Source organism: Cucumis melo, chromosome 8 (genome assembly GCF_025177605.1).
Source record: "Cucumis melo cultivar AY chromosome 8, USDA_Cmelo_AY_1.0, whole genome shotgun sequence".
Taxonomy (NCBI): domain Eukaryota; kingdom Viridiplantae; phylum Streptophyta; class Magnoliopsida; order Cucurbitales; family Cucurbitaceae; genus Cucumis; species Cucumis melo.
Genome location: NC_066864.1, coordinates 30,334,375 through 30,354,696, shown reverse-complemented (window position 1 = coordinate 30,354,696; position 20,322 = coordinate 30,334,375). Strand labels below are relative to the sequence as shown.

Below are 20,322 nucleotides of genomic sequence, written 5' to 3'. Positions count from 1 at the left end.
AATCAAGGCTTTGTCAGCGTGAAAGGGCTGATACGACAGATTCGTATCAAGTTGCTCTTTGAGTTTCACTATAATTTTCCTCCAGTCATTGTGGAAATATCTCCTTGTTAGAACCACAATTTTGTTCCAATCAAAGGTAGCTTCTTTTTCACATTTAGGATCAATAATTCTCGTACTTCTTTTTTCAGCTTTGAGGAACTTAGGGGAGTCAGTATCTGATGAGCTACCTTGTGACACCACATCGGCATATGTTCTTCGTGGACTTTTTGAATCAGTTTCTAAGCTTGATGAGTTTGTCTTTTGTTTTCTGATTGCACGTTCTGAGATATGTTTTCTTTTTGGAGTAGAATCCCTTTTTGTAAACAACATATCAGCGAAGAGGGCCAACTCATCCTTTTCTGTTCCTTCCGGAACTAAAATGCAGCATCTTCTTCCTCTGTCATCGACCCTGAAAATCTCAGCAACGTACCCCCTGCGATTGTACGTCTTCTAGACCCACAAGCAATATTCTTCGAATCTTTTTTCAAGAAAGAATCTTGTTGTACACGGGGTGTCTAGTAGAGTTCTAAATGTGGATTTCAGTCACTCCAAAGATTCTGGTGTGATAGCAACTGAGAAGGATTTGTAAGGCTCCATTCGGTTATAAGTAGCTTTAAATCTCTGGGTCGATTATCCACAAACATTACAAAGTCTTTTTTCTCAATGGTGCATGATTGTGGTAGTTGTCTAAGAAGGTCATAGCAGAAGAGTAGAGAGAGAGCCATAAAAGGGAAAATGAAGAGGGTTTTCGAAAGGTACTTTTAAATGTATGAGTTTGTTGGCAGCAATTGAAGATGAAACGTTGTTGTTATTAATGTAGTAGCTTGTAGTAAATGTGGGGATGTGAAGGTCAGTAGGTCGCCGCCAGTTGTCCTCTTGTTTTGAAGTCATTTGAGCTGTCGGAGAAGTCTGAACGTCGACCGGAGAGGATGAAAAAGAGAGATAGAGAGACTCTCATCATTTTTTTCTCTTGAGGGTTTTGTTTTCCATCTTTTCTTAAGCGAAATAGTTGAATTCAGGGTCACATTTTAAAAGAAAAAAATATGAATTTATAAAGAGTTTTTTTTTAAAAAAAAATACAAACTATTTAGAAATTCATTACACCTGATTTTTTCTACAAATTATAAATATTTGTCTATGTGGTTATTTTTGATAATTTGCTATTTTTTTAATTTAGTATTCAAAATTTTAATTGGTTTTTCGAGAACATTAATAAAAAATAGATAATAAGTAAATTAATTAATAAATAAATTTAGATGTCCCTAAGTTTAATTTTTTATAAACAAAAGAGTTAATTGCTATTCAAAAATGGGCATTTGGTCTAGTGGTATGATTCTCGCTTAGGGTGCGAGAGGTCCCGAGTTCAATTCTCGGAATGCCCCATCTTTTCTTTTTTTAAAACCTCTTTCTTCTCAAGTGAATTCAAAAAATTTTTTAAAACCTCTTTCTTCTCAAGTGAATTCAAAAATTAAAGCATAATAAAACAAGTTAATCAATTTGACATAATATTTACACATGGTTAAAATTGACTTTGTTTAATTGTATCGGTTATAGCATATAAAAAAAATAAATTATTTAGTTTAACTAGAGTTTGATCAACCGTATATATTTTAGTATTGGCATTATTTTAGTATAAGTATAAAATTAGGAGACACGTTGCCCTATACGTATACTAAAAGCTGATGGGAGAAAAAATTTCACTTCGACAACTTTGTTTATACATTTCGAGATTGGCTTCGACTTTAAGAAATTTTTGTTCCAATTTGTCAAACTTTTAAACCAAACGGCACAAAGCATTGGCTAATAAAAAATTTCTTATTATTAATATATACATTTTTTAGTTCAAAACAAAAACTATATATTTATTGTTATTATATACCTTTTTTTTTTAATTGTAGGTATTCATTATTTCATCTACCCTTGTTTCTAATATTTTAAGGTATGTTGAATATTGTTGTGACGAGAGCGTTAAGTATGTGTCAACTTAGTTAATTGTGATATTTTAGTGTATTTGTAAATTCATATTGCGTACCTTTTTCAGCAGGAAAAAAAAAGCTAAATATTGTTAGGATGTGCACAAGTTAATTAATTGTAATTTTAGTGTATCTACAAATTTATACTCACTTCTTTTTCTTAAAAAAAAAATACAGAATTATGAGTAAATTTAGACCCGACAAATAAACCAAACAAAAAAATAAAAAGAAAAAAGAGAGGGATTAAACCTTAACTTATTTGGATTAAGAAAAACCTCATATCTTAATCCTAGAAGCATATTAAAACAAACACTAGATCAAATCACTATGAGTAATATGGCTTTATAGCTCTAAATAAAGTAACTTGAAACTTTTCTCTTTTTTCTCTCTTATTACAGTAAGTTGTATTTAATTAATCAAGTTGGTAAAAATTTATCAAAACCATACATGTATGATATTAAAATTCACGTTTTAGAAAATAATTGTTTCCCTCGTCTTGCGTTGGGGAAGGCAGATTGAGGAATCTACATTGCCATGGATTTGTGTTATGTCATGTCCTTTTCTGGTCGGACATATGTATTATAATTACATTCTCTCCATATAAATAAATAAAATTAGGGTTTTTTTTTCCAAATAAAAAGGGTTGTATTCCCCTATAAAAAGAACTAGTTATATATATATATATAATATCTTCCAATTATAGGGTTTTTTTATTCTTAAATTAAGGGGAAAAAATTAATAATAGTGCAACAAAAATGCATGAATTTGGGGGGGGGGGGGGGGGGGGTTGTTTTCATATATTTGTGATTAATGCATGTGTTTGTGTGTTGTTATGTATAAAATACATGTGTATGTGTTTGATGAAGATTTGATAATTTGATACTAAGCAAAGAAAAATCCAATTGAATAGTGCCACAACTTCTTGTCTTTTTCATCTCACTCTCACTCTTTGCTTAATTAATTATTGCCCTTGATTTTGGTACAATCAGTGAGCTTAGGATAAATGAGTCATCTCTCTTGCAAAATTAGTGGATTCAACCTGATCAAAATTATTGGTTCTTTGTTAATTATTTTGTTGAGTAATTTGCTATATGTGGGTAAGTAATTTTAGGACTGATGAATAAGTGCAAAGTAATACTTGAAAAAAGTTACAGATTTTTTATTGATGATTATGACATTATTATAAATCTTATTAGGTATAGTTATCGATCGATAGATTTTTAGAGTTGGAACTATTTTTTTTTCTATATTTGTACGTTATCATGTATTATGCTATATCAGTTAATATTTTGAAAATTTTAATGGCTATATTGACCATATAGTCCCTCTATTTTACTTTTAATTAATATTTTTAGGTTGCACTTAAAATTAAATCAAAGTATTGTAAAAATTGAAGTATAGTTTTAATTCTCATTTCATTAGATTTTTTAAATAATAATCGTTTTAAAAAACTTCAATTAAACACCTAATTTCTTATGCAACTTCTTTGATTACTATATAGTTTTTATGTTTCGTGATTAATAATCCTCGAATACTGACTTCTAAAAAAAAGGTGGAATTCTCACATTAGAACAAAAAAAAAACAATTGAAACTATTTATAAAATATAGTAAAAAAAAACTTAATGAGCCGTGGAAAATTTGATATTTATTTAACTACATTTAGTAAATAATTTTAAATTTTTGTTATTTTTTAAAATTACCCGACAAACACAGTTTTCTTTAAAAAAAAAAAAAGAAAATTAAACTCAACCTAATTTGAAAGTGTTCTATGTTCTTAAAGCAATTTCTTAGACTAATTAAAGTTACAAAGTTTTCATAAGTATTTTCAAGAAAAGAAAAAAAGAGATTACAAAGTTTAGTGAGTTTTCATCCCCTTCTTCTTCTTCTTCTTCTTCTTCTTCTTCTTCTATTCTTATTCTATTGGTGGTGTGCAGTGCAATATTATGTAATTTAATCAAGTAGCTGATTTAATATTATAGTTCACATATCACAATATAAAAGAAAAGAAACCACAACTTTAGCTTGGGTCTAATTGAAGTTGATGCACCATCCAACTAATTGAATGCTCCATAAACTACTTTTTCCATGGAATAACTCTACCCACCAGCTTGAAAATGAAATCCCATGACCTTAATTATAATTACAATATATTAATTAAATATTATTCTCCTAACTATAACAACTAAACATCTTTACATTATTATTTGCTTAATTAATTAACTTTTTTATTTTAGTTTTTCCAAGACAAATTGGTTCTGATGGATTGAGTTTTGTATTGATCATCAGTTGGTCCTCGTCAATCGAACAATTACTAAATACAACTTTAGATTAGGTTTAAATAAAGAAAAAATATGAAATAATATTCATTAGATATTAGATTTGATTTTTCTAACCAACCCTAATCAAAGCTTCAAGAAGACTTAATTAACCACTGGAACCATTTAATTAAAACTATATATCTTTCAATGGGGGCCCTAAAAATTGTTGATTTGATCATATATGGAAAAAGATATATAACCCTATGCCAATAATTTGAAATAATACAGTCCTTAATTATAGGTTTGTAATCAAATCTTTTTTATTATTTAATTGAGTTTTTATTTTCAAAATTTTCTAAGAATATGTTATTCAAACAATCTTTGAGGAATGAAAATTTAGTGACCAACATATAAATTGAAACCGCCACAACAATAATGAACATATTATATCGATATGAAATATGATATATGAATTTTGTTGCACACTTATGATGAGTTAGGAATTAGTGCAAAAATGAGCAACAAAAATAATTTTAGTTGTAACCCAACTTACAATACTTTACATTTTATATACAGTTAACGCCTGTGATCAAACAAAAGATTTTGTCGTAACACACATGAAACGATCTTAACGTTTGTTACATGTTTGTGTAGGTTTGTCACTATAAAACCTTTGCAACTAATTAAATTGTTTAAAAGTTAAAAAGAAAAAAGTACCGACTAATGAATCACAAAATGCCCATTGAGATAAAAATTAAAAGGAGCTCACAATATTTTTCTTTTATTGATTTTGCTCGACTATCATTTGTTTCTTATATCAGTTTTGGGTTATAGGTAACTAACTTCAATAAAAGTCACTTTTATCGACAAAACTGTTATTGATATTTTTTGTCTATGTCAATAACTATCAATAACCATATCAACAAAAAGCAAATAGATTTGTGTTAAAGTCATTTTATCGATAAATTGATTATATCGATCATATACATCAATATTGTTGATAACTGTATCGATAAATAAAATTTTGTACAAACTAGTATCGATAAAATAACACTAAATTGTAATTAAATTACCTCTACCATTCATATGTACCAACAGAAACTCATCGTGACTATACTAATTTTGATTGGGACGAACGGGTAAGATGGCCTAAATCTAAACTTTCCCTAAGCAATAAGAATTAAATTTGAATGAAAAAGATATATGAATACATATATGATTAAAAAGAGGAGGGAAAGGAAATGAAATGATGGAAACTACAGAAATGAGCAGTGAAAAATAGGACCCAACACAGTTGTTCCCTCAGTGTCATAGTCACAGAGGTATCACGGACTGTCCTATCACTTTTGCATCGGGAAACCCTAACCCCCTTTTTTCTCTCTTTTCTTTTTTTATCTACTTATCTTTAAGTAAAATAATAAAACAAAAACTAAATTATAATACAATTATCTTAAAACTTCCTCATTGTTTTATAAACATTTAAAACCTCCAAAATCAAAATTTAAAAGCAAAAGTGTTCCTAAAAGTTTAGGAAATTTTCTTTCGATGACACGTCTATCAATGATATATTATTTATTTTTTACAGTTTTATTCTTTAAAATTATTATTTTTTTGTTGTCTATTTTTAAAAAAATAATTTTAATTATGGGTTAATGATTCAATAAAAAAGGCATCTAACTCTGCAGAGATTCTCTCTCACTCTATTAGTCAACACACTCTCTTTTCAGCCGTCGGTGCAACAATCCCATCACACTCTTCCCTTTCTAACACTCCAAACTCTTTTACCCTTTCTTTCTTTTTGGATTTTCCTCAATATCACATTCTACTTCTAAGTTCCAATACATTACCTTATATCCCTGTAAAGTAATAAACTCGTTTTCATATTTGCAATTTAGTTGAAATGAATACAATCCAATTAACATATAGTACTAATGCTACAATAATCTCAAAATCACATCATCACATGTTTCATTCTTCATCCTAACATATTGTAAGAGAACATAGTAAAATGGTGAAATATTTTTAAGTGAAAAAAATATTGATTTATGTAAGACTAACTTTTTGTTCATTTTATTTTGAAAAAGGATACAATGTGAGCTATTATTATATTTGAGTTTGGTAATATGTTAATTAGCTAACCCTAAAGTCAAAAGTTTAAGTTGATAAAAGAAGTAAGCTAATTAACACCTAATTTTTTTTAAGAGGTCTATGAAAATTAAAAAAAGAAACATATACATATCCCTAGGTTTCAGGGTACCTAACTTAAATATAAAATGTATATTATTCTATGAACTTAGGGAATCTAATTAACAATGCATATGTATATATTTCCAATAGGAACCGTGGTATATCATATTATTAAGAAATTATGAGAGAAGTCTTAGTTTTTCCATAAAAAAATTGAAGTAGTTAACAGCTCCAAAAACAAATCAAGAGATGGACCATTCTAAATATATGGCTAAGGGTTTTACCGAGCAAGAGAAAAAAAGGACCAAACGTAAGACCATGACTGCAACTTTAGCAGAAAGTGAGGACGACTGAGATGCAACTTTTACACGAAAGCACGACTCAACTAGTTAATATATATTTGGTCTAGATTGAAAGTTTGATTTTCTCAAACTATTCTTTTTGATATGATATTGTTCATTTTGAATGGAGACCTTCTTGACTTTTTTTCTAGAATAATCACAATCAAAAAATCTCATACCACTTTCTTTTCTAGCCAATTTAAGATTTTAGATGTTTTGGACCCTAATCTTGAGTGGATTTAGAGTTTCAATTATAATAGCAGGTATTTCTTAATTATTATTATATGCAATTGGATTATGGTGTTACTATTTCAAAGTCTACATTGTTATGTGTTTTTTATGCATATTTCAAACACAGACTACATTATAATCGACATACTATAATAACTAATTCAATGCTTTAAACGTGAGTATACATTTTTTTTCTTTTATTCGAGAAAAGAGAAACAACCTTTGCAAATAAAATAAATATGAAATATTCTATTTTAAGGTCATAATTTTTGGAGCTTTCTTTTTAAGCCAAACAAACAAACCACACCCAAAATTCATCTCTTTTTCCCTTTCTTTACTGCACACTCTCTCCATCTCCAAAGAAAAAAACAAACCTTTTCCTTTTTATATATTCATCTTCTTCTTCTTCTTATTTCTGAGGTTTCCTTTTCTTCTTTGTCTTTGAGCGAAAAAAAATTCATCTTTTTTTTTTCTCTGTTTGATTTAATTATTTGGGGACTTGTCATCAAAACCATACAAAATCTTTGAGCTGCTATTTGGTTTGAATTTTGTTTTTGTGTAAGGGTTTAGGGTTTTTTTTTTTTTTTTGGGTGATGATGATGTCTGGTATTGACTTTTCTGTTTCTTCTAATTGTATTGGAGAATTTGGTGATCATCATCGTCATCAACAGCAAACTTCTCAACTTTATCATAATCATCATCATCTTCTTCTTCCTCTGAACCCTAATCCTATTCCTAACCCTATTATTCAAAATGTTGATTCTTCTTCTTCTCTTCCTCCTTCTCTCCCCAAGAAGAAGAGAAATTTGCCAGGAAAACCAGGTCTGTTGTTTTGCTCTCTCTCTTGATATTTTGATCTTTATTTTCAGCTAATTAATTTTTTTTTTTTTTTTGCCATACCATTTGGAAAAGTTCATTGGTTTGATTCATTGTTTATTGAAAATAGGAAAATATATCTTGAGACAGAAACAAGGATTTTAGATCAGATCCTTTGTTTTTTTTTTTTTTTTTGGTAAATTTAATGGTGGTGATTTTGTTTTTTATTTAATGTTTTTTAAAATTAAGCTTATAAACTCTATACTTTTACTATAGTTTTTTTTTTTTATAAAACTACTTTTTCATGGTTTTAAAAACTAAAAAAAAAAAAAATAGCTTTTATAAACTTGATTTTTACTTTTGAAATTGGGATTAGAATTAAAACAAGCCTTAATTATACAACTTATTGGGTTTTTAGTTTCTTTTTAAATTATATGTTCACGAAAATTATTTTCAACTATAAGTTTTTATGCCGTCATCTATTTTCTAATAAAAAAAATATCGAGGTGCATAGAAGACTACAACAATCTTAATTTGTATATCCCAATAAATTGTCCAAATTACAATTTGTCATAGGATAATTTCTTTATTTACTGTTTGTGTGTAATAAGTAGGATGAGAAAAATAGATGTAATGCATGGATGGATTAGTCTTTTCTTTATAACAAAAAAAAAGTTCTATTTTTAGAATTTGACTACAAATTGAAACATTCATTTACCTAAGATAAAAAGAAAACAAAATCTTATCAAACGAATTGAAGACGTAATAATATATGTACATGGTGTATCTTTATGCAGATCCAGATGCAGAGGTAATTGCTTTATCTCCAAACACACTGATGGCAACAAACAGATTCATTTGTGAAGTATGCAACAAAGGGTTTCAAAGAGACCAAAACTTACAACTACACAGAAGAGGACACAATTTGCCATGGAAGCTCAGACAAAGAAGCAGCAAAGAAGCAGTAGTAGTGAAGAAGAAAGTATATATTTGTCCTGAAAAGGGTTGTGTTCATCATGATCCAAGTAGAGCACTTGGGGACCTAACTGGAATTAAAAAACACTATAGTAGAAAACATGGGGAGAAGAAGTGGAAGTGTGAGAAATGTTGCAAGAAATATGCCGTTCAATCTGATTGGAAAGCTCACTCTAAGACTTGTGGTACGAGAGACTACAAATGTGACTGTGGAACACTCTTTTCAAGGTCATGATCTCTATTTCCTTACTCTTGCTCTCTCTCTCTCTCTCTTTTATATTAGAGTTTATCATTATTAACATTATTAACGCTCTCCCTCGGTTTCGAGTTTGTGGTGGTTTAGTTAACTTTTGGCCTAGCTGAGACTTTGATTGATTGACTTAAATACATATATAACTATTGAAAAAGAAACTTGATGTTGATGTTTTGTTTTGATACATTTATTTAATAATTATGAGACTAAAAGTGTTTAGATTCACTTTTTTTCAGAAACCTTTGCTTGTTTTGAAAATTTGGGTTTGATATATTGGTAATTAAATTTTAAATATTTTCAAATTTTTGTTCAACTTTTAGTCAAATTTTAATAATAAAATACGATCGAGAAAAATTTAGCTATGAAAAATGATTTTAATCTTTGCAAAGTAAACCTATAAACACCACATTTCTACCTTGACTTTTCAACTTTCTCTGTTTTCAAAATTGAAGCTAAAATTATTATTTTTTAAAAAATGTTTTTGATTTAAAAAATTTTGCTAAAATTTCAAATATATAGTAAGGTGTGTGCATAAACCACGAGGAAGAATTTGAAAAAAAAAAAAAAAAGGTTAAAAATCGAAATTAAAAAAAAAATACTAAATACATGAATATTAGTTAATTAAAAAAAATTGTCATGGTTATTTTATTAAAAGATAAATTATCGTAAATAGCAAACTAATTAAAATATAACAAAATTTCATATCTAGTAAATGTCTATTAAATTCTGCTAAATTTTATAAATATTTTAGTTTTCATTATGTTATATTTAAGAACACCCCTATTTTAGATATGGTTGGAGAAAATTTTAAATTAAGCTTAATTATTAATAAGAAAATTATTGTAAATGCTCAAAATATAGATACTTATAAACTTTTATCAATGTTTATAAATTTCTATAATCGATAAATTGTAAAATCGTATTATATTTTATAAATATTTTAGTTCATTTGTAACATTACGAGTTCAATATTTATTCATATTCTTATAGCATGAAACCTAATTTTTAGTTATAAAATCTAATCATCCCTTCTTATATTGCACTAAATTGGCAAGTAATATGTGTCCCCCAATACATGTCTAGTATAATGAATAGTTATAAAGTTTTGCATATATATATATATATATATATATATATATATATATATATATTTATTTATTTATTTATTTATGATTCTCTAGAGTTAAAAAATAATGGAGACATCATCAATAATTACTAATGTTTTTCTTTTCTTTCTATGAACAATTTTAAAACAGGAAGGACAGCTTCATAACTCACAGGGCATTTTGTGATGCATTAGCTGAAGAAAGTGCAAAGCTAATATCATCAGTTACCTCACCAAATTCAAGACTTCATTTCATTGCCAATAATAATAATAATTCAATAATCAAGTCCCAATTTCTAGACCATAATTTCGAATCATCACCTTTATTCCCACAAATTCTTTCACCCACTGACAATCTCTTCCAGAACTCAAACCAAATCTTGAGTTTGAACAACAAAAACAATAATCACAATCCTTCAAAAACCGCCATTATGAACCTCACTCTGTCCTCCTTTACCCACAAACAACAACAACAACAACAAAACGTAGCAGCTTATGATAACTCGCCATCGTTTCGCTCGGTCACGGGTGGTGGTGGAGGGATGTCGGCGACGGCGCTGCTGTTGAAAGCGGCGCAATTGGGGTCGACGAAGAGCGATGATAACTCATTTTGTTCAGGGAGTAATAGTGTGGGAGTAGTTATGAGTTCGTCATCATCTTCAAAAAATATTTCAATTGAGACGAATGGTAATTATTTTGGGGGAAAGGGAAATGGGTTGAGGGATTTTTTTGGGAGGAAGGAATTAGGAGAAGGGAATAATGATGAGTTGATTATTCCATCAATGGAGATGACTAAATTTGCTAATTCTATGAGCTCTGAGATGGGGTTTAGCCAATTCATTGGGAATAATAGTGTTGGATAAGGGGGGAATTTTTGAGATTTTTGTTTGGTGTTCTGTATATATATGGTCAAGAATTATTCAAGAGGTGGGTTTTGTTATGAAGAAAGGAAAGTGTTGATTATAGTAATTGATAATTAATTTTTTTTTATGGTAATTCTTCATTTTAATAATAATAACTTTTAACATTTTTTTGAAAAACACACTTCAATTCCTAGCTCAATTCTAAGTATAAAAACAATATGGTTATTTTTTTATATTTATTTATCGGTTAGTTTTAAAAATTAGGTTTTTTTTTCTAAAGTAAGAGTAGAATGTTGGTTATAACAAGACTAGAACTTTAGGAAAACTAATAAAAGTCTATCGATACCTACCATTGATAGAAAGTTTGCTATATCTAGTAAAACAAACATAGCATAAATGTACTACTAATATACATTTAAAATAAATTTGCAATGTATTTAAGACCAAATTTTAAAAACAACTATTAAAGTATGATTGTTGTTACAATTATACCCTTAAACTTTTAAAATTAAAAATTGTACCCTCAAACTTATTCAAAGTTTAAAGTTAGACTATCGAATTCACATAATTATATAAATTGTATCGATAGTATAAGTTTGAGAATTTAGTGCTCATCTTTTGTCAAGACTCAAGAGGCAGTTGTCGGAAGACATGCAGAGAAAGTGAGAAAGAGCAAACAAAATACAAGAAAAAGATTGGAAAACTTTGTTATGAAAAAGCAAGTCAAATTTGATTTCGGTCATCCGTACAAATTTCAGGATATAAGATTGAAGTAAGCTATACAGAATTTATGGATGGTTTTCACATGGAATTCACTTTAGATATAGAAGAAAAGGAAAAAAACACAAAATCTTATCGAGAGATTTAAGGTTGACTAAAATGTGAAGAATAAGAATTAGAATGGAATTGTCGAGACACCAACCATGGGCCGTGCCTATAACAGCCCTACAAAAAATGTTTCAGGCCCATTAAACATGGGCCGTTTCAATTCGTCCATGAATATAGCGCTGACGTGGCAAATTTCCCCATAAACATTGACATTTCCTCACTCGACGGAAGTTAAAATAATTTCCACGTGTAGCTCGTCCATTGGAGGCAAATACGTGGAATGACTCTTTTGATAATCGAATATTACTTTATTTTTTTTTTAAAAAAAAACTCACTTCGATTTAGATGAATTAAACTTAAAAACATATTTTAATTCTGGTCATGAAACTTGAGGAAACAATGCTGAGATTTTCGATTTCGCTGTCCGCCATGGAAGCTTCTGCTTGGAGAGGATTAGCGTTCACCGCGTTTCTTCTCAACTTCGTTCTAGTTTGTCAGCTTCTTCTTCTTCAACCTTTGGTTTCGGCTTCAGGTTCTTTAATACTACTCTCTGATCTATCTTTTTGATCTTCCCTCGAAATATTTAACTAGACGGTGTTTCTATTATCGCAGTTTGGTTTGTTACCTTCGATTGGATACCTCGATTAAGTTCTTGAATGTGCGATATTTCTTCTTGTTCTTTATTTGTTCACTGTGTAATTAATTTACGATGTTGATGAGTCTGATTTCATAGTTTGAAGCTATTAAAGATGCAATTTTAATTTGGAAATGTTGATTTCTCATATAGTTCCTCCGGCGTACGTATTTTCTGTTTCCACATTTCTTGGACCGAACAGTTCTAGTATTATTGATTTCTCTAAAAGATTGGCCGCGAAATTTTAATATCGCATTCAACCTATTAATGGTGTCAATTTTTATTTGGAAATGGAAGGAGTCACTCTTTTTAAAGTTATCTCTAGTACCTTATCGTAAGGTCGTAGGTTTCAATATTGTCTGATTTAAATTCTTGAGGTCATTGTCTCAGATTTAATAAGTTTCCCATGTAGAACACAAATCGCCTTGGATTATTGGTAAACGACCCGGTCACCAAACTTTAGAAAGAAGCCATTTCTTTGTTTTTAATATTAGTACTATGGAGGAGGCTTTGAAACCTGCCTATTGTATCGTCAAATGATGCTCCCTTAGTATAGAATCTATAGATCTTTTTGAGCTTTCTAGTTGTATCGTTTGATGTGTGTAAGTCAGTATCTCTGTCTTACTTTTACTGATCTTTCGACTTTTCTCTCATTTGATGTTCTAAAAATGCCTTTAGCTCCATTATATGGTGGAAATAATCATTCATGATCAGAGAACTCAGCTTTACTTAGAAATAATATTAGGAAGGGCTCTCTTTGGTATTAACTATTTACTATGCGTGATCTCCAAACTCATCTTTAACCTACGCACGTAACATTTCTAAGGAAACATGAGATTGCTCCTCGGGATGTAGCACATTTGGTTTCTCCATTATCTGCCTGATGCAAGGTTTCTTCATCTGGGGTCTTCGTTTGTGGTTTTCACTTCTCATTGCCAGTTGTATTTTGTAATTGATTGGCTTATATCTTCAGATGGATCACTGGGTAACTCTGCTGAATTGTTTGAGAAAGTTTCACAAAATGTAAAGGTGAAGCGTTATAGCGAGGCACTTGATGATCTTAATGCTGCTATTGAGGCAGACCCAAAACTTTCAGAAGCATACTTCCATCGTGGTTCAATTCTTCGCAAGTTATGCAGGTTTTCCCCCCCTCTTGTTCTTGAAATTCATTGCAAATTTTGACATCAAATCAGAGACTATGTGTAATTTTGGCATTGCAAATTTACATCTTTCAAAATTTTGTGGATTGCAATAAGAAAATTGGAATTCTCTGAAATGGAAATCTGCTTTGATTTGTAACATACTTGTTGCCTGTTTATGGTTGAGGTGTAAAACTGCCTTCATTACTTTTTACCACCGCATCTCTCTATGGTTATAAGTCTTTCCAGATATGCTTTGATCTATTTTCCATTATGAGGAGCATATGATGAGAATGGAAGTATTATGATTAAGAATTGGAAAAATTATTGGTGAAAGTAATGAGAACGGGAAATATTTCAGCTCTTCATAATTATAGTAGGAAAGAAATTTTGTATTTATTTGTGCTAAAGAGGGTAAGAGGGATCATCTCGAGGGAAAATAAAAATAAACAAGCAGGACATTTTCCCATAGAAGGTCAGACATACTTTTGAGATGAGAACATTGTAAAGGAAATTTAAACCATTGTGGCATGTAGAAAACCGTACTCCCGCTCTCTACCTTCCATTCTGATTGGCCAATTATATGATTCAGGAACTTTTTGGCTGATGTAGATATAATGAATCTGAGAAGAACTACAAGAAGTATCTTGAGTTAAAACCTGGAAATCCAGCGGGTGAAAAGGAGCTTTCTCAATTGCTTCAGGCTCAGAGTGCTTTAGAAACGGCTCTTAGGCATTTTGATACAGGGGATCACACAAAAGCATTGGAATTTCTGGATAAAGTTGTACTTGTTTTCTCTCCTGCATGCTCTGAGGTGATACCACCGTTATCCAATTAGACTTTTCCAGACTTTTAAACATCCTGAAATTGTACTTATCTTTCATATTGATTTGATGTAGGCCAAACTCCTGAAGGTAAAATTGTTGTTGGCAACTAGGGACTATTCTGCTGCTATCCTTCATACTGGATATATTCTTAAAGAAGATGAAAACAATCTGGATGCATTATTACTTCGTGGGCGTGCCTACTACTATTTGGCAGATCATGATGTTGCCTCGAGGTTGATTTGACGGTACTTGTTGAAAGCATTAATAAAAATGGACATGTATTTATATGTGAACAACTTTTCCAGGCATTTTCAAAAGGGTCTTCGTCTAGATCCAGAACATGTTGAACTGAAGAAAGCATATTTTGGGTTGAAGAATCTGCTCAAGAAAACCAAGAGTGTAAGCTCAACCTACATAGAAAAGATCTATTAATTCCCATTTTCTTGGATTTTCTTCTTTGATTGGGATAGGGAAGCTTACGAGTATAGAAATCTCTTTAGACCTTTTTTTCTGGTCTGATAAAAGTTTTTAAGTTATTGAAATTTATAATGCTATTCATTTTAGTTTTTATACTTTGTTGACAGGCCGAAGATAATGTCAACAAGGGTAAGCTGCGAGTAGCAGTGGAGGAATATAATGCAGCCCTTGCATTGGATCCCAATCATCTTGCACACAATGTACATCTTCATCTTGGCTTATGCAAGGTACTAGTCAAGCTTGGTCGTGGAAAGGATGCTGTTACGAGCTGCAATGAGGCACTAAACATTGATGGAGACCTAATTGAAGCTTTGGTCCAGGTTTGCCTTTTCTTCTTGGCCCTCATCTCTCCGGCTCTCTTCCTTTAATATGGACTTTGTTTTGCTGAAGTGGATGTTGCAATATACTAGATTAGTTTGTTTATGAAAAGCTCCTCTGATTCACCTTCGCCATGCTCGACCTTTTATGTTGGGCTATGAATATCATATTTTTCATTTGCATCCAAGATCTTTATTATTGTTCATTGTTGGAAACTCAAGCAGCAGCTATCCTCTCTCTCATCCTAACTTCATTTTAAACTTTATGGAGTGTTGAAGTTTGATAGTGCATGTGTATAACAGTATAAGACCTCAAGTTCTTTAATACTCTGAACTTTCTTCTCAGAGAGGTGAAGCAAAGCTTTTAACAGAGGACTGGGAGGGTGCTGTTGAAGATCTTAAGTCAGCGGCTCAAAGTTCACCACAGGTTAGTTATCATTCCGTTTTTTTCCTTCAACTCTCGGAACCCTATTTTTCAGTTCTGGAAGCGGTGGATAAAACTTTTTGTAAAATCTTATTCCCTTTAACGCATCGAATTAGAACTAATCTTATTGGAGACTTTGTTTATTGATGTTGATATTAGGATACCACCTAACAAGGAGACACTCAAGAACACTGAATTATGGAATTATATTGACAACATTCTATAAAATCATAAGAAAAGTAATGAGGTAACCCTAGCCTTTCAGGCTAGACTCCCAAATTTCCAACATTGAAAATCCCACAAAATATTTCCCCTTCCTCTCAACCCAAAACCTTTATTTATAACTAAAAAGCCTTAGCAAACTTACTAGCTTATTACTAGCATGCCCCTCGTATGGTTAATAACCATACTAATATTCTTTTAATATGTCCATTAACTAGGAGTGTTACAGTTGATTTATGTATCAAATAGACAAATACAGATTATTTCTTATTCTTTTTTCTCTAAAAGAACAACCTACAGTTTTGGTTAGATTTAAAAATGGGATACGTTTGTTAGGATAACTTTATTACTAGTTCATATTAATAATAAAAAGAATAGTAAGACAAAATAAAATCGGGTGGAGTTCAATTCATGGCGGGTTTTGCACTGTGGGTTATCAGCAATTTGATCAATGATGTTTGCAGGATATGAATATTAGGGAGGCACTGATGAGGGCTGAAAAGGCTTTAAAAATGAGCAAACGAAAGGACTGGTACAAAATTTTAGGGGTCTCAAAGACTGCTTCTGTCGCTGAGATCAAACGTGCCTATAAAAAGCTTGCTTTGCAATGGCACCCTGACAAAAATGTGGAAAATAGAGAAGAAGCAGAAGCCAAGTTCCGAGATATTGCTGCTGCATATGAGGTCAAAATATCTATATGTTCTCATCCATTACAAAATATCATAGTTCCAATTCTTTATGCTGAAATTGATTACATGATGAATCCTTCGCCTGTCAAAAATTGGTCTTTAGAACCGTTAAAAACGTGATACTAATGCAATATGGGTAAACATGTAGCTGAGTGGCACAAGTTATGTCTTGCAGGTCCTGGGCAATGAAGAAAAGCGTACAAGATTTGATAGAGGGGAAGACATTGAAGACATGGGCATGGGCGGCGGTGGCGGTGGTTTCAATCCTTTCGGTGGTGGAGGACAGCAATTTACATTTACCTTCGATGGTGGGTTTCCCGGTGGTGGTGGTTTTGGTGGAGGTGGCTTTCCTGGTGGTGGCGGTTTTCCTGGTGGTGGTGGGTTTGAGTTCCATTTCTGATTTCAGCATAAAAGCATTAGTTCCTCTTTTTCCTGATATTTTTTTCAATGAAAACAACGGTTATAAGGGGGGAAGGGGGATGAAAATATTTATTTGCTGAAAAGTAGAAATACCTTAGGTTAGAATTACTGATAGAGGCTTTTTAGTTCAGAAAAATGCTCATTGAGCAAGATTTTGTTAAAACATATCGAGAGGAAATGCATGAGTAACTGTAATACGTTGGATATAAGCCTTCATTTATACTATTGCTTAGATTTTTTTTGCCACTTAACAAGGTATGTAAAGAGGTAGCTTTGGTAAGTGTGTTTAGTTTAGTGGTATTGGTATGTGTTCCGTTCAGGTTAGAGGTTAATTTTCCATATTGTAATTTTTGTACTAAAAAAAAGGGTAGCTTTCTCTCTTTCTCTAAGAAAAGAAGTTGGTAGGTGGTGTTGAAATATGAAGTTTGTTAAGATCTCTTTTCAGATCAAACTTTTTTTAGGGAATTCCCTTTGGAAGATAGTAAGATATCATATCTCAAAAGTGAGAAATAGGTGAGGTATCACTGAACTCCCTCTTGCTATCGAAAATGCAAAGGGATTACCTCAGGAGAGTTGGTAAGCGTTCTATGTTTGAAAATTAGTGATGATGCGTAAATGGTCTCCTTGTCTCTTTCTTATTGAAAGAATTTGGTTTTTCCTTTGTTTTTCTTCATCATCAAATAGCTTCTATTTGATGTTCTAAAATTAGTTATGACCTTATTTCATATATTAACCTTTACACTTTGTATAGGGGAGAGAGGGTGAAAGACAAAATACCCAAAATTCATGCTTACAAGAAATTTTATATGTTTATTTCTCTACCATACAAAAAATAAAATTATCAAATGTTTTTTAACAAATTATATTTTCTGTAGTGGAGAGATAGGGAGCATTTGAAATAGTCCTAGGATGTACTTAATCTCTTCTTTTTTGTATGTATTATAATTTAATCTTCAACTAGTGGTTAAAAACAACTTTACTCCTAATAATTATATCCTACCATTTTAATGTCCTAAAGTGTAAGAATTTTTTTTAATGTTGGTCTTAAAAGGCTAAAAAAATTTGTGTAGGAAGTCGATTTTCGTAAGAAAACGAAAATGGTTAGGTAAAAAAGAAGACAAATTTTAGAATAACTGATTTGGTATTAATATAGTGTTTATATTATGGACTTGAAAGTGAATGTTTTAATTTTTTTTTTTATTGGTAAAAAATTTTAAAAAAGAAAACTTTAGAAGAATGGGGAAAATGTGAAAGAATACATAACAAAACGAATAAACAGCATTCAATAAGGCGGGTACATTCCATTTGAATTAAGAGAATCAAAACAGAAAATTAAATTCAAAGTTTCATTACAAAACTGAAAATTACAATAAACTCATAAAATAGAGACATTCAAAAGAAAATTATTCTTCAAGTTCATTTCCCAACTCCAAGTAAACTCAAAAAATTTCACATTCATCAAATCCCTAAACCCAAAAGTTAAATCCTCGTTAATGCAAAACAAACGCCACCACAAATCCAACAACCGCTCCAAACGCCGCCGTAAATCGGTAATTCATAGCCGGAGCAGCGCCGGTATCGTCACTAGAAGTGTCCTTCGAAGCACCAGCAGGAGCATCAGAACCCGAAACAGCCTTCACCGGCTTAGAAGGCGCCGGCGCCGGCGCCGCCACAGTACCAAAAAGATCAACCGGAAGAAGAACTTTATCGACTTGGTAAACAGCCAACTGGCCGTCGGTATAAATAGTATTGGCGACGACGGCGTCGTCGACACCGGTGGTCAAATTAACTTGAGAGCCAGAAGTGGTAACATTCAACGGAAACTGACCGGCGTTGCTGTTTCCGGCCTGAGTACGAAGTGGGTTACTAACAGTTTGAAATTGGGACATGGAGATGAAAGTTGGGACGACATGGTATTGAACCAATTGAACTTTTTGCTGATCGGAGAGGGAATTAAGGGTCCCAGGTTTGAGATTTGAGAAGGCATTATCAGGGGGAGCAAAAACAGTGAGGCCTTGGCCTTGGTTGGAGTTATTGAGTTGATTGTTGATTTGATCACTCTGTTGGGTGCTTTTGAGAAGCTTGATGAAGGTTGAGAATTGGCCGCCTTTTTCGAGGATAGCGGAGATGTTTGTCGGACCAGAGGGACCGGGTGGCTGAGTAGATTGAGCTGAAACAGATTCGGAGAAGAGGAGGGAAATGAGGAAGAAGGAGATGGGGAAGATGTTATTGATCATGATGAAGGAAGTTTCTTTTCTTTTTTTTTTTTTTTTTTAAATTTTCTAATGTTGGGATTATTGCTCTGTTTTTGAGGGATTGGAGATGGGATTTATAAGGAGGGGAATTGGTTTGGTGAAATGGGGATTTCAAAATGAAAAGTGATTTGGGTATTTGTTCTTTTTGGTGAGAGGAAAGAGAGGGGGTTTTGCTTCAAGAAGCAGGAAAAACAGAGTATATGGAGAGTGAAGGATTGAGTTTATATATATATATTTATATGTTGTGGGTTTGGGTTTGGGTTTGGTGGGGATAGGAAAACATCTGGTTTTGCTTCTTAAAATGGACAACTTTCTAGGAAGCTTGAGAATGAAGTTTTCAAGGAATGGGAATGGAGATGGGGCCTTTTAATTTAGGAGATGGTATTTCTGGTTAGTGGTGTGGACTGAGTGAAACAGTGAACTCTAACCATGGTAAAAGAAGTTTGGGAAGTTGTAAAATATGATCACAGGTTTGAGGTTGTTTGTTTAAAAAATACTTTGATTTGGAGTCCATTTGGTGGATGACTAAAAAATTGAAGAAAAATGTCAAATGACCCATTTTTTCAAAAAAAAATCAAATAAACCTTTCCTAACGTCTAACTTCGGGTGAGGGTACCAAAATACACTATCGTATATGTGAAAAAGCAGCTTTGTCTTGCTCTCTTCCATCTCACTCGAACTCACTCAGTTTCATCTAGTTGGTGTTCCTCTTGCTCAATCTCACTTGGTTGGTGTCACTCTTGTTCAATTTCGCTTGATCTCTCAATCTTGCTTGGTCTCTCAGTTGCATAATTATTGTAGTCACTCTTACCCTTACTTGGTCGCTCTCCTCCATCTTAGTTGGTGTCGCTTGGTGTTGGAGAAATGCACCAAAGAAAAAGAAGAAGACGCCATAGGGAGATGAAAAGGAATGTGAAGTTGGAAGAAAAAAGACAAAAGAAAAACCTCAATTAATAAAGGAGTTGTAATATCATAATTTCACAAGATGATGACATCATCAAAGGGGCATTTGACATTTAAAATGGTTATCTTAGACAATTAAAATTCT

At 31.7% G+C, this 20,322-nt stretch overlaps 3 protein-coding genes and 1 non-coding gene across 6 annotated transcripts; 3 read left to right on the top strand and 1 right to left on the bottom strand.

The window, feature by feature from the left end:
• The first annotated feature begins 1,349 nt into the window (after positions 1-1,349).
• On the top strand, positions 1,350-1,421 carry TRNAP-AGG (transfer RNA proline (anticodon AGG)). Its single transcript has one exon. It is a non-coding gene; the product is annotated as a tRNA-Pro (tRNA).
• A 6,039-nt stretch (positions 1,422-7,460) lies between these two features.
• On the top strand, positions 7,461-11,132 carry LOC103491197 (zinc finger protein BALDIBIS). The gene is made up of 3 exons (XM_008451042.3): positions 7,461-7,852; positions 8,644-9,049; positions 10,331-11,132. Exons 1-3 carry the CDS (start codon positions 7,624-7,626, stop codon positions 11,040-11,042), a joined length of 1,347 nt encoding a protein of 448 aa, XP_008449264.1. The 5' UTR covers positions 7,461-7,623; the 3' UTR covers positions 11,043-11,132.
• Positions 11,133-12,103: 971 nt separating this feature from the next.
• LOC103491196 (dnaJ protein P58IPK homolog) lies at positions 12,104-17,265 on the top strand. 3 transcript variants are annotated; one of them, XM_008451041.3, is made up of 10 exons: positions 12,253-12,402; positions 13,331-13,394; positions 13,478-13,643; positions 14,256-14,457; positions 14,543-14,703; positions 14,776-14,869; positions 15,055-15,267; positions 15,611-15,691; positions 16,375-16,593; positions 16,775-17,265. In XM_008451041.3, exons 2-10 carry the CDS (start codon positions 13,388-13,390, stop codon positions 16,997-16,999), a joined length of 1,368 nt encoding a protein of 455 aa, XP_008449263.1. In that variant the 5' UTR covers positions 12,253-12,402; positions 13,331-13,387; the 3' UTR covers positions 17,000-17,265. The 3 variants fall into 3 exon arrangements, with proteins under 3 accessions (XP_008449262.1, XP_008449263.1, XP_050944229.1); XM_008451040.3 differs by lacking the exon at positions 13,331-13,394 and having other exon boundaries at positions 12,104-12,402; XM_051088272.1 differs by having other exon boundaries at positions 12,254-13,394.
• Positions 17,266-18,291: 1,026 nt separating this feature from the next.
• On the bottom strand, positions 18,292-19,456 carry LOC103491194 (fasciclin-like arabinogalactan protein 11). Its single transcript, XM_017045251.2, has one exon. It carries the CDS (start codon positions 19,254-19,256, stop codon positions 18,510-18,512), a length of 747 nt encoding a protein of 248 aa, XP_016900740.1. The 5' UTR covers positions 19,257-19,456; the 3' UTR covers positions 18,292-18,509.
• Between the last annotated feature and the right edge of the window lie 866 nt (positions 19,457-20,322).